Source organism: Brachyhypopomus gauderio, chromosome 3 (assembly GCF_052324685.1).
Source record: "Brachyhypopomus gauderio isolate BG-103 chromosome 3, BGAUD_0.2, whole genome shotgun sequence".
NCBI lineage: Eukaryota > Metazoa > Chordata > Actinopteri > Gymnotiformes > Hypopomidae > Brachyhypopomus > Brachyhypopomus gauderio.
Window position 1 is genome coordinate 33,486,937 of NC_135213.1, and position 13,198 is coordinate 33,500,134.

Below are 13,198 nucleotides of genomic sequence, written 5' to 3' on the forward strand. Positions count from 1 at the left end.
ATAATAATTTTATATTCCATTATTTTACTAGAAAACCACTTTATGAGCACTATCAATCGAGCATATACCTCCCACAGAAGTGGCGGTGGTTCAGTTTGTTTTTCATGCATTCATCACTGACCCATAGACATGTGCTGTGGTGTGTACCAGCTTTACCCGACTGGAACACCTCAGACTGCTTCAGAAGGCTCTGCTGTATCCTTGACAATCTACTGAAGACACACGTACCATGACAACTGGCAGTTTATTCTCAGCAGGTGGCTAATAACATCTGCATTTGTTGGATGGGTGGTCAGTAGTTTGAGAGACGTAGGAAACCTTTACAACATGCAAGGTAAGTTCAACCAGTTTCTATATTATACCCCAGTTTTATGTTAAAAGAAATAACCTGAATCAGTTGTTTTTGCTCCGTGCGTAGCTTCTCTCCTGGTTTGGGGAATTTTGCAAAGTCTGGACTTTGCGTGGTGTAACAGCTGTGTGCAGGCACAAGACTATGTTTGTAAGGAAATACCAACACGTAAGTTTTACTCCTTGAACAACATATTTTGGAAACATGTAGCTGACAGTTCTGGACTAATAGTCGATGCTATTTTGACCAAACATTGTTTCTGTTCTGGCAAAAAATAGATAATATAGTAAACATAATAAAGATTTTTTTCTTCAGAAATGGGACTCATGCAAGAACATTTTAAATTTGTCAATAATGTGTTGGTCATCTTGCCAGGGTTCTCCAGGAGAAGTGCTATACAGAGTCGTGTATTTTGTTTGCTTATGAGAGAGAATTCAGAACATGGGGGAGGGCTGGGAGTGGGTCAAGTTATATATGATTTAAAATCGTTTTGCATGCATGGGAGCCTAATGTCTTTGTATGGAAACGCCAGCTTTGATTTAGCCACCTAATGACTCGCGTTGTGCTGTATGTCACCCTGCTAGGCTACCCCGCTGGCCTGAGCTCTGTTGTGCTGTTTGTGAACAACGTGGGGGAGATCAACACAACTGTATTCAATGATACTAATCTGGCCTCTGTCACCAGTCTGACGATGACCAGAACTGGAATTACAGCTATTGCACCAGGGGCTTTTGACAAATTTCACCATCTCAGGACCCTCAATTTGCACGACAATGATCTTTCCCAAGTCACCTCTACCTGGTTCACTCACAAAGAAGTACTTGAAAACCTTGCACTGTCCAATAACAGCATTGAGGCTTTGAACGACGATTCCTTTCGTCATCTCCTGGGACTTTTAAGACTGAACCTGTCACAGAACCAGATAAGCACCATTACAACAGGGAGCTTTCGCTCCATGGGTAAGCTGAGACATCTGGACCTATCCAACAACAGACTAACACATCTGAGTGTAGAAACCCTTCTTCCAGTAAACACCACCAAGGTCCGTTTGGATGGAAACCCCTGGGACTGCTCCTGTGCAGTGCAGGAATTTGCCATCTATCTAAGAGGTAAAAAATAATAATAATACTCCACATTTAGAGTATTTTATTTAGAGTTATTAATTGCTTTAAGAGATGTAATCAGAATGGCAAATGTATTGTGCTCTTTCTGACCAGTGTGGGAGAGATCAAAAATAATCCACACAAATCTGTTCTGCAATTACAACTATAGCACAAGGGGTTTGAAGTAAAACGGATGTGGTGAACTGTGGAATTGTACTGTGTAAAACTGATAATCATAATCAGATTATTTTCATGCAAACTGTCTAAAACTCACTAAAACACTGCAATAAAACTTCCTATCTGATAGTGTCAGTAACCGATCAGTGAAAGGTATAATATACTTACAATGGCCCATATAGTCAAGCTAATTATGTTTGCTCTGTTGTCTATAAGTGCTGATGTTTGTACATTGTTTGCAGATTTGCAAAACGCCTCTCTGCTGGAGAATCAGATGGAGGTGCTCTGTGACAGCCCAGAAAGTCAGAGGGGAGTACCTGTTTGGAACGTGTCCCAATGTGAGACCACCACCACAGGTTTAGACCACACAGTTACAAACACCCTACAACCACCATCAGATGAAGGAGCTGTTAGTCGTGCCACACTCATCAGCTTAATTGGTAAGTTTCGAAGTGATTCATACACAAATTATTAGTACATGTATGAACTAATGCATATTAGATTTGGAATCACTTTAGTTCATCAATACTTGTCAGGAACATGACGGAAACTAAACAAAGCATAACACACACAGGAAGCAGATGCATGATACTACTGATCAGTTAGTGATCACATGGGTGATCTCCGACAACATGAATAAGCTGTACATTTCTGCTGAGAACAGATGGTGTATACGTCCAAATAGATTTAGATTTATGCTAATGAGTATCTTGTGCCAGTGGTACTTTGTGCCCTGGTTCTTGTCATCTGTGTTCTGTCAGTTTTGTACCATAGAAAACGAGTGCGGAAACATCTACTGGCCATCCAACCCTCGTCAGGGACCCTAGAAAGGGCGAAACAACCACAAACAGACTGCAGAGAAGGCCTGGAAAACTCAACAAACGTAGAGTCAGTCGTAGCCAAACTGAAAAAGAACCAGCCAAACTGTAGCAGAACTGTAGCTTTACTCAGCCAGAGAGTACCTGAGCCTGAGAAGGTGTCACAAATCTACCAGATTTACGGCACGGGGATGTGCCAAATGAGGGAGACCGCTAAACGAGCCAAATCGGCGGGCCCTGTGCTCTCCACAACGGGCCCCGTGCTCTCCACAACGGGCCCCGTGCTCTCCACAACGGGCCCCGTGCTCTCCACAACGGGCCCCGTGCTGTCCACAACGGGCCCCGTGCTGTCCAGAACGGGCCCGGATGTCTTTGGTAGGTGGCCAGAGGCTGAACTGGGAGGGCAGGCTGACGCAGGAGCGAGGCAGATGCAGCGTGAGGAAACGGAGAAGCACCAGAGAGAGAATGGAGGAGATGACCGTGAGGACCGACGTCGTGAGATGGCGGCGTCGAAAAAAGAGAGAGGGGAGTGGGAAAAGGACGAAGAAGAACGGGCGAGTCCAAGTGAATTGGAAAATAAGTATCCGCAGCTTGACGGAGTAGATTGTGACAATGACAGTGAGGAGCTTAATGCTTTGGAAGCAGAAGTAAAATATAACGTGAACCTGATGATAGAGGACGGAAAGACGAGGGGAAATTCCTTGATGGAAAAAACCAAACAGGAGTATCTGCACAGTGATGATGAAAGCAATTTGCCCAATGAGCAAGGTGTTCTGGAAGTCCTGACCTCGAGTTCGGCTAGACACCAACCTCATCAGGAGGGCAGTGATGATTTTCTCCGGCCTTTAGAAGATGCTGAAAACATGCCTTATCTCACCATTGGAACTGACCCAGAAACACAAAGCCCAAATCAAGAGCAGATGTCTTCAGAGGCTGCTCCCGAGCAGATGCCCTCCAGAACCTTCAGAACCTCCAGGCCCTTCAGGCGAGTCTTAACCTGGCCTCCTACTGCAACACAGTGGAAGAAACACTGGGCCCAAAATCAACAAATCCTAAACATGTTCTCGAAGCTCACCGCCATCACAGAACGCACACATCAAGACTGGTTCACGCCCCACGTCTTTTCAGACGACCCAGAAAATATCCCACAAGGCAGCGGTGCAGGACACTTGCCAGTGCACAAATCACAAAGCGAGGAAGACACAGTGGAAACGGTGAAATCCCCCATGGGCGTTTGTGAGTCTGTCGTTCAGTCTTGTGCTCAAAATGTATTCGTTTCATCTGAAGATAAAATTGGAATAAATGAATCATGGCTTGATGTCAGTAGTCATCCTGCACTCAAAAATGAGGCACATTCTGACTTGGTCATCAGCAATCCACTGTACAAAGAGATGCTCTCAAAAGCTGAAAGTGAGAAATTTGTAAATCCAACTGAGGATTCTGGAAACGAGACTATGGGGAAAATTACTCCAAAGAACGAACCGAGCGGATCCAAATCAAAGCGGCAACTCGGAAGAACAGATGGGGAAAGAAGGAATCCGCTGACAAAAGGACAGAACGATCAGGTCCATTCCAGCTGTGACTCAGCAGTGCCCCCTGCTGGAGGTTCTCCAAGTGACGACAACTTGCTGGTGGATAATGAATACGCTTTCATAGATCTTCTGCACGAGGTGGTGGAGAACCGTGGGCGCTGGACGCGCGAGAGGTGGAGGCAAACCCACAGAAACAAGCAGAAATGGAAGCAATTTGGAGTCATTAAACGTGTTCCCACGAACCTTACACCTCGCAACCGAAAATAGAAAAGGAACTGAAAGAACACTGGGTTTCTTTAGACACTGAGATTGAAAAAAAAATCTCTATTAAACTTTAGGAACTTTTAGCGTGAGCACATATTAGAAAGCTGAATGAAGCATACTGTACAATTCACCTTTGCACATTGTGTGCTTTAAACCAATCCATAAATATGAATAAAACAGATTAAAGTAGAAATCATTGTTTCTGGCTGCATGCAGCATTTATTGAATCATTCATACATATCAGAAGTACACAGACTTCATATAAGAAATTGTACAAAAAAATGGGTCAGTTCTTTTTTTTGTTGTTTTGTTTTACAATGTATTCTGCACATAAACAGGAGCCAGCAAATGTAAACAGGTCTCTCGTAGGTTTGGGGATGTAAGGAAGGACATGCACAGTCCACTTATCTCCTACCTCTACTGAAGTTCTTGTGTACTACGTCACTTAGAAAGTACCACTTTGTTGGCTGCTGTCAGAGGTTTGGCGATGAAACAGATGGAGTTTTCCGAGTTAGGAATCAGTAGGCTAGGTTAACATGCACAATATGCATTTCCTTTACAAATGAGAGTAGAACAAAAAGATACTGTATCAAATAAACAATGTAGATCATTTTTCTTTGACTCTGTTTAAGGTAGTCAGCATGAGCAAGACGACTGAGGTAACCGGTGAGCTAGAAGTGTTAACCGTCCACTGGCTGCGTCGACTTGAGCTCGGCGAGGGAGTGTGTAAACACGGGGTCAGAGAAGTGAGCTTGGCCAGCCTCCTCTGCACCCTAAAGAGTGACACTGAGTGGTCAGGATATAGAAACAGGATATAGAATTATGGCTGATTTGTAATCCGTTCATTGTGAACGGTCAGCTCCTCAGCTCCTTTCCTCCAGGACCGCCTTCATCGTCTTGGTGACCTGAGATGGATGGGCAGGCAAATATGACTCGACAGATATCCGTTCGTATTTCGCCAGTTGCCTTCACTGTGCGTTTAATGCAAAAAAACTACAGTACCCAGAGGGGAGAGTATCAAAGGGCCAACAGTCGTGACAAGCCTCCATGTTCATCAATAAACTGCTAAGTGTCTGATAAATTAGATAAATATATGAATTATAAATATACCCTTTCATGAAGTGTCTATTAAAAACAACAAAAAACAATTCTGATATTGGTTATAAAAAATTCCCCTGAAAAGTCACGAAACTATGCTTAACTCATTGGAATTCACTTCAGCTTTAAAACAGAAGGTCATGTGGTTGGAACAAGCCCAAGAATGTTTCACTGTTGAGATTTCACTGGTGTAATAACTAAATTTAAAAAACGTAGTTCTTGCAAAAACAGGAATGTGTTCAATTAATTTTCTTTAGAAGTTGTTTAAAATTCCTTAAACACTTCCAGTACTGCCTCCTCTCTGGGTAGTTTAATGTTAAAGGGTCATGCAATACTAGGTTACTCTGAATCCAACAGAGTATAGTGCAAAAAATCTGGCATATCCTTGTCATATTTTTGGAATGAAAACCAAGATTGTAACCTAAAATAATGGCCAAGCAGAAAGCAAATACACATGCCATTAAAACGATAAACGGCATTTAGTTTATGCAACTGGAACTACATAATGTAAAGAGAAGCAAAACTGCCCCAATTGCCCCCAGGGAAGAAGACTTTGAAAACTATCAGTGGCTTATAGTCTGGAATTGTTTACAGATCTTCTTTATCGAATCCATGTACCAAGCAGGGACCCAATGGGGCGTTCATATGCACATGTGCATGTTTCCATAGAGAGAAACACTGTTCCTGTTCTGTCTATAGCCCCAGTTACTGTGACGACTCTCAATCAATCATCTTAAGGTGATCGGGACTGTGTACAAACATGAATATTGGACTAAAGTAAAGCATGAAACTTTTTACCATGAGTTAGCAACGTGTTAATATAGAACTCAAACGGGAGAAATAATCTTCAATAGGTGACTTTTCATACCAAAAGTTAAAACTTGATATCAGTTCACTTCAGAAAGAATCTTAGATTTGCTGCTAATAATAAAATAGTTGGAGTTTACTTGAAATTGGACAGTTCTAAAGTAAAATGTTTGTGCTTCAAGTACAAAACAATACTGTGGAATACTACAGAGCCAATGAGCATGTGAAAGTATAAAGGATATGTACCGACGTGTATTTACAAAATGGATCATTGATATACATGATCATTGTTTAATGTTTTCTTGAGATCTCCTGTTTCCTGATTCCTTCCTCTCTCCTCTTTACCTCGTCAGCCAAACACCACGCTCTGATTTTCTTCATCTTACACTGAGCGGTAAAAGAACAGGGTGTGAACAGTGCATTTGGTCCAGAACGTTCCACGTGTATCCGCCCTCTTCCTGTAATCCCACGGACTACAAAAAGTGCAACCACATCCAGAGATGACAGACCGACAGAGCCCACATCCACGTCCTAAAAAAGGGTTTGGGTTGGTTAATTCAAAATAAAGTGTGGGAAGTTGGTTATCGATGGCACGACTGCCATATGCCCCACGGTGTAGAGGCAACATGATTGGCTGGCATGTGGTCTCGGTGGGTGGGGTGGGGTCACGTGGTCAGGGGTCATGTGGTTGGGGTCACGTGGGTCAATATCAGGAGGCACCGGGGGCCGGAGCAGCCTGTGACAGGTAAGTGGTAGCCTGGGCTCTCAGAGGTGAGTTTCTCCTCGCGTCTCCGTGCCAAAGTCCTGCCTCAGCCGGGCCCGGGACTGCCCCCCCGGGATCTCCTCGGGCATGTGGGCCAGAGGGTCAGAGCGGATGATGTACCTGGAGAAGAGAATATCAGATACAACATGAATCTAATGGGTGCTGGACGTCATTCTACAGCACAAGGTGCTTTATATAGCATGCCATTTAAGGTAAAGTGACAGTAGCAGCCATCTTGAAGTGTTTTAATAACCACAGTTAGGATTAGGTATTTTTTTATATGTTCTTCCTAATTCGCAAGACATGCAGCCCAGCTAAACAATTAGGGCCTCATGGATCACGAATGGGTATGTTAGAGCATGGGAAAGACGAATTGTTTGATTTTCCCTGCTTTCAAAAACACAGATCTAGGCTGAGGCTTACACAATATCGTTGAGCTCGAGGATCGTGTCTGGAGGAGGGTTGATCAGCACATAGGAAAGTGTGTTCTGATGGTCATTCATTTCATCTGCAGAGGAGAGAGAGCAACTCCATTAAAGACTCAGGCATGCCGGCACATTTCAGGCATACAGTTATTAATGACCTATAAAAGCTCTATGCAATTGACTATATCATTAACCTTTGCCACAGGTTATTATCAGTCAAGCTTCAATAAGTGATAAACAAAGTCATTTGACGCTGAAAAGACACTAATATCTAAACAAAAGCCCTGAATAAAATGGGTGGCATTTCCTTTGAGTCTGTCAGGATTGGTTTTGTAGACAGATTAAGTCTAGCGATGGATTAAAAACCTGGATTTCAATTATCTTAGTCCATTACTGGGGTGGTTCTGTGTTTGTGAAACCAGACCTGAGACTCACACCCACTTGGTCAGCTGGATTTCAGGGCTGGCGCCGAGTGCCTTTACCTGTGTGTGAGTGACTGAGCAGTGTGATTCTGTGCTGGGGAAGGGAGGGGGAACTCAATGTTGGGGACCAAAGTGCCTCTGCTCGTCCGAACCCACCTGTCTGAGCCACTTACAAGGCGGGGCCGGGTGAAAGAGAGAAAAGGGCTGACCGTTATTGACCGGGGCACGGTTGCGGTTTTAACGGACGCCCATGCAGCTGCCAGAGCTTCCCATGCGCCCCACGCATGCAGACGGTTTTCCGCGGTCACCCATCCACCTACTCCACCCAAACCCGTCCGTCCGCATCACCGGCATTCCCAGAGACCACCTCACGCATGTCGCCAGGTTGCCATGCCAACACGCAGCCTCCAAGTCAACATACAGGAAGACCGACACACAGACAGAGGCATGCTCACAGCATCTGTCAGACCCACCAAGGCCAGACTCGACCAATCAGAGTGAAGCAAAATACATTGGTAGTGTGGGATTGGACAAGAACAAACCTCAAAATCTTACATGGAAAAAAAAAGTGCTGTGTAAGTCTCCCAGGAGGCCTTCTAGAGGATCTTCTAAAGCAGGTTAAAGAAATTAGTGCGTGACAAGTGCCTTTGTGTAAGTAAATGGAAACTGAATCGGTCATGACCCTCCCAACACACGCAGAATGCCTTCTACTCCACTCTGACCTAAACATCCTGGAATCAAAGCCCTTCAACATGTCATGTCATCATCACCGTCATCATCCTCATCATAAGGTGCCTATAACTTTGTTGTGTACCTGCCGTACCCTCTGTCATGTAGGTACCCTCTTCAGGTGTTACCAAACAGAGGAAAAAAAAAAACAACTACATCACTAGATTTCAGAGGGAATTTGAGGGCATAGCAAAGAGATATTTCAAGCTCTTCTGGCAAGACGGGCGTCGTCGTTATCATTACTGTGAGCAGTCAACTGGCTGACCAGCCAATTTGTTAGTTTTGCTGGTTTAAAAAACAATGTCTGGTTATGGAATATGTGCACTCATATGTTGTAAGAAACATTTACAACACAGTGCAACAGACCAGACTCTTCTAGTCAGCCAACAGCACACACGGCTATCGCTGTGCGCAAGGAAAGACGCCAACTTGTTTAAGATCTCAGGGAGGTGCTCACAAACTACCATACAGCAGCATATGTGAACAAACCGCTCTCGCAGATGGAAACTAACGCTAAGCTCCTCGGCCTGAGATGATGTCATAACTTAGACAACCACTTGGAAGAAGTAAAGGCCCTGAAACGCTCTCACACTACCCGTCACACTGAATATTTGCTTTTGTTTGTTTTGATATGCTGTCTGTATGGGTCATGAATATTTGAACGGGCATTTATTCCACCATTTTTCAATATTACGTTTATGATGCCTAGCATCACACTGAGTGTAGAATTTTCCTGGAGCGCACGGTTCCCAATATAAAGATGGTCCTGATGACTCATCATGCTGTCACCAGGACCAGTAAAAAAAAATTGAGATGTATACTGTAGATCTGAAAATTACCCCATGTGAACAGCCTCTTCTACTCAACAGAACACTGAAAATATTAAACTGTATATTGAAACATGGTGGAGTGTGACTTTAAGACAGACCCCTTGTGTACAACAGGCTGCTTCAAAGTTAAACTAATATACATTTTACTTAACCAATCACCTAAACTGATTTATTGATTTACAGTGGTAGAATAAAGTAACCAATCAACAGATGCAATATTACCTTGCAAATATCCTAGATTTACCCGGTTCATCACATCACTTGCGGTTAAATTAGCTACGTCCTCTACGAAACAGGGGTCATGGAGGCAAAGTTGGATGAGAAAAAAGAAAGCAGGGGTCAAGCAAGGTCAGACAAGCAGTAGAAAGTCATGCACAAGAAACCAAGAGCTTAAACTAGAGCTTAAACTAGAGATTAAACCATAATGCACTTCCTGGCTTTCTGGAATGAACTTTTCAAGGCATCTGAAATTTATGGATATGGTTGTTAGAAGCTGGACAAAAAATAAGGAATGAAAAGTGTAGGGTGGAGCGAGGGAAGAAAAAAATGATAGACAGTGAAGGGCAGGACGGTGAGAGTGAAGGGACAAATAACACCATGTACATGAACTATCAGATACGAGACTGGGTGGCCGCTGCTTGTCAGACGTCCATAGACGTCCACGGTCTCGTCATGGGCACAGAACGGCACTTGCAAATGCAAGTTTACAAATGAAGGGTTTAATGAAACGAAACATAAAACAGCACTAACTGGAACAACAGAAAGACAGCACAACGATAACGATCAACAACTGTCATGGAAACAAAACAAAAAAACAGGAACAACATAATCCCCACGATAAGGTGGAATGTGGCACGACAACCCCCAAACTAAGGGAGGCGGGGCCACAAAGCAAAACAAACATGTGCAATGCCACCGCTGTCCACCAGAGGTCACCGATGAAGGAAGTAGGGTATCATTAAATCTCCATGGGCAAGACTAGGACATTATGTCCCATTGTTTCTGCATGCGGCTGTAGCATAATGGATGGCACGGAGGGCACATGAAGAAGTGAAATGGTGATGACATACAATATCATAATACTTGTACAAATATACAATATACATAATATATGTAACTGTGAGCTTATAAGGTACGGCACGGTCCCTTGTAGTTACAGCCACGGAGCGTTAACACCACACGGGGGGGAAGGGGGGGGGGCACCGAGCGCACGGCCCGCGACCGCCGTCCCGGGACGGGCGGTGGACTCACCGTAGCCGACGGTGGGCAGACCCAGGTGCTTCATGCGGTTCTTGACCAGCTCGGAGAGCTCCTGGCGCTCGGAGCGGCGGTAGAGGTTGAGACGCTGCTGGCTGATGCGCTCGGCCCGGCTGGGGGCTCTGGCGGTCCTGCGGCTCAGACGGCGGGCCCACTGCATGCTCTTCTTGCGCAGGAGCGGGTGCTCCGATTGGTCGCTGCCCGTGGAGTTGCGGTGGGCCGTCTTCTCCTTCCAGGACTCCCGCCGGTCCCGCGCCTCCTCGCACTCCTCCACTTCCACGGACACCTGAGACTGGGCGGGTGGGGGCGGAGACGTGCGTGGCTGATTACTTATGCAGGGAATCAGCACGGTGTTGTCTGATTGTGGGGAGCAGTGGCGAACGTTAGATAACTTTGTTCTGGGTGCAGATATGGAACTGCGCGTAAACAGTTTGCAATACGAAAATGTTAAGTTAATAAGGCCGAGTCAAGACCTCCCCAAAAGGAAGAATGTCTGAGCGTATTTTAAACGAGAGCCTGGGAAAACCGCTGTTTTGTGGGAGGTATTGTTTTTGGTATGATGCTGATATTATTGTAGCTGGCCTTGTTATGCTGTTGATACTCTCTGCTGTCTGACTGTGTGGTCACAGGATCCCTCACAGGTCTGTCAGCTGTGCAGGGCCCTCACCAGGGTGGCAATGTGAAATGCACTTGCACAACTAGTGGCACAAATATGACAATGAGACGGGTTATGACACATTTTTCACGGGTGAATGTGATATTTTCTTACCTGTTTGCAAATCTCCTTTAACTGAGATGGACAAAATGGACAAAACATTGGATAGCATGAGTGACTAAAATGGCTGGAAGGAGAGAGTCAGACATGAAATCGCATGCACAAAGCATTCTGGGTAGCAGTCAAATGAGAAATGTACTCAGAAACGGCCAGGCGGTTTCTGCCTGGTCTGCCCTAAACTGAGATTATATGATTATGGACATGAAGAAGATCAAGGTACTGCTCATTTGAGCTCTACCTCCGATGATGAGAACATGTGGGATTCTGTGCGGTACAAGCCGATCGGGATCTCCGCGCTGGAGGAACAGAGCTTCTGAAAAAGTCTTCCATATGTCCGGATCCACAGGTCCTCCTCCGTCACCTTTATCTGTGCCAAACCAGATGGGTTGATGTGTATGTGCAAGTGAGGAAACCCCAAGGAACACCTGCTTTTCCTTTTCCATTGCCTAAGCACTTTACTGATGGTACACATGTCTACAAGTTCAATCTCAATGTGTAATTTCAACCCCTCCACAACCTTCTTAATTACAAATTATGACTGGTTGGAGAGAAAAACAGCCACATTTTATGTAATAACCTGGGGCTTCTGTTACAGTCAATAAGTGAAGTGGTGAAGTGTGTGTGTGTGTGTGTGTGTGTGTGTGTGTGTGTGTGTGTGTGTACGTGTCTGAACTTACTACACAGAGATAACCAGACCCTGGGGTGGTGTCTAGACCAAGCAGGAGTCTTGCAATAAGAATCATGTAGTCCTTCACAAAAGACTAAAGGAAACAGACACAGTGGACTCTAAGAACCAGCACAGAAAGGACCGGGAATCTATACTGAGACCACACGAAATCAATACTGTTCCACTGAATGAATGCTCAAGACCTACTGAAGGGCGCCATCCGATTTTAGTGACATAAGTCTGGAATAATTTGCATAAATCAATATGATAAAAGAATAGGGTTATAAAATGTCCCTTCCTGCTCTGACCACATAAACGTACTTGACACAAACTGGGATTTAAGGCGACTAAGCAGATGTCGCCGGCGTCCGGCCAATGTCCTCCAGACCGGTGCTCTCCCACGTCGCTCGGTCTGCTGGGAGGAGGGAGGAGGGAGGAGGGAGTAGGGAGGAGGGAGGAGGGAGTAGGGAGGAGGGCTCACCTGGTACAGAAGCGTGTCCAGCATGCTGATGCTGAAGACCCTGCCGGCCGCGAACGGGAGGCGGAACATGAAGGCCAGATTGGAGCCCTTATCTCTCTCGATCTGAAAAAGAAAGCGGTAAAAAGACACAAGAGGACACTTTTCACATTTCACAGGACCGTCCGGTCTCACACATGGACATGTAGCACCTGCACACGGCAGGGTGATCCTCTCCCTCCACCCATCACACCCCCCCCCCCCCCCCCCCCCCCGGCCATTCTCACATCCCCTTCTCTTTATTTTTTATTTTTTTACTGTGTGCTGGTGTTCTCTGTATAACTGCGGACATGGCAAATAAAATCAGAAGACACAGCACTATGTATCGGCAAGGTCCAGGAGCTCTGACACACATTGCATCCTTCGAGACAGTGAGAACTGAGGGCTATTGTACCTGCATGCTGCACTGTCCTCTGCTTTCCTGCAGGAGGGTGACAGAAATTGCGATAGCTACTTCTGAGTTTTACCAAGAAGGTTGTTACTGTTACAGTAAAACGTATTGTTTGTTGGTGGAGATGGTTCACCTTCTCTAGTTTGGAGAGAGCCAGGGAGTAGCAGTCTTTGGCTCGAAACTGCATGAACCTCATGTTGGAGGGGTGCGTCAGCTCGGTGATGATGCTGAGACTGGGGAAGAGCCTGCAGAGAGACACAGCATCAGGACCACG

At 45.2% G+C, this 13,198-nt stretch overlaps 2 protein-coding genes across 20 annotated transcripts in view; one reads left to right on the forward strand and one right to left on the reverse strand.

Annotated features, from left to right (window-relative positions):
• Window positions 1–50: 50 nt before the first annotated feature.
• On the forward strand, window positions 51–4,453 carry LOC143509244 (uncharacterized). Of its 2 annotated transcripts, none has more exons than XM_076997772.1 (5): window positions 51–334; window positions 419–517; window positions 934–1,458; window positions 1,872–2,069; window positions 2,349–4,453. In XM_076997772.1, exons 1-5 carry the CDS (start codon window positions 328–330, stop codon window positions 4,244–4,246), a joined length of 2,727 nt encoding a protein of 908 aa, XP_076853887.1. In that variant the 5' UTR covers window positions 51–327; the 3' UTR covers window positions 4,247–4,453. The 2 variants fall into 2 exon arrangements, with proteins under 2 accessions (XP_076853887.1, XP_076853888.1); XM_076997773.1 differs by having other exon boundaries at window positions 2,391–4,453.
• Window positions 4,437–13,198, reverse strand: part of kcnt1b (potassium sodium-activated channel subfamily T member 1b) — a 52,443-nt gene continuing 43,681 nt past the window's right edge. For 5 of the 18 annotated variants that reach the window (XM_076997754.1, XM_076997753.1, XM_076997755.1 and 2 more), the window contains 10 exons: window positions 13,058–13,169; window positions 12,928–12,954; window positions 12,498–12,599; window positions 12,027–12,110; window positions 11,588–11,716; window positions 11,344–11,364; window positions 10,569–10,866; window positions 9,540–9,602; window positions 7,335–7,419; window positions 4,437–7,031 (listed from right to left, as the gene is read on the reverse strand). In XM_076997754.1, the coding sequence (XP_076853869.1) occupies window positions 6,914–7,031; window positions 7,335–7,419; window positions 9,540–9,602; window positions 10,569–10,866; window positions 11,344–11,364; window positions 11,588–11,716; window positions 12,027–12,110; window positions 12,498–12,599; window positions 12,928–12,954; window positions 13,058–13,169 (1,039 nt within the window). In that variant the 3' untranslated portion in view covers window positions 4,437–6,913. Of the gene's footprint in view, window positions 7,032–7,334; window positions 8,603–9,539; window positions 9,603–10,568; window positions 10,867–10,897; window positions 11,273–11,343; window positions 11,365–11,587; window positions 11,717–12,026; window positions 12,111–12,497; window positions 12,600–12,927; window positions 12,984–13,057; window positions 13,170–13,198 lie in introns of those variants that run through there. The other 13 variants (XM_076997759.1, XM_076997763.1, XM_076997770.1 and 10 more) reach the window with 9 other exon arrangements.

Excerpts from the sequence above, each read along its gene's own strand:
- LOC143509244 (XM_076997772.1), top strand. Across the intron at positions 518-933 it reads TTGTAAGGAAATACCAACAC|GCTACCCCGCTGGCCTGAGC; the intron begins GTAAGTTTTACT and ends TCACCCTGCTAG. Across the intron at positions 1,459-1,871 it reads ATTTGCCATCTATCTAAGAG|ATTTGCAAAACGCCTCTCTG; the intron begins GTAAAAAATAAT and ends CATTGTTTGCAG.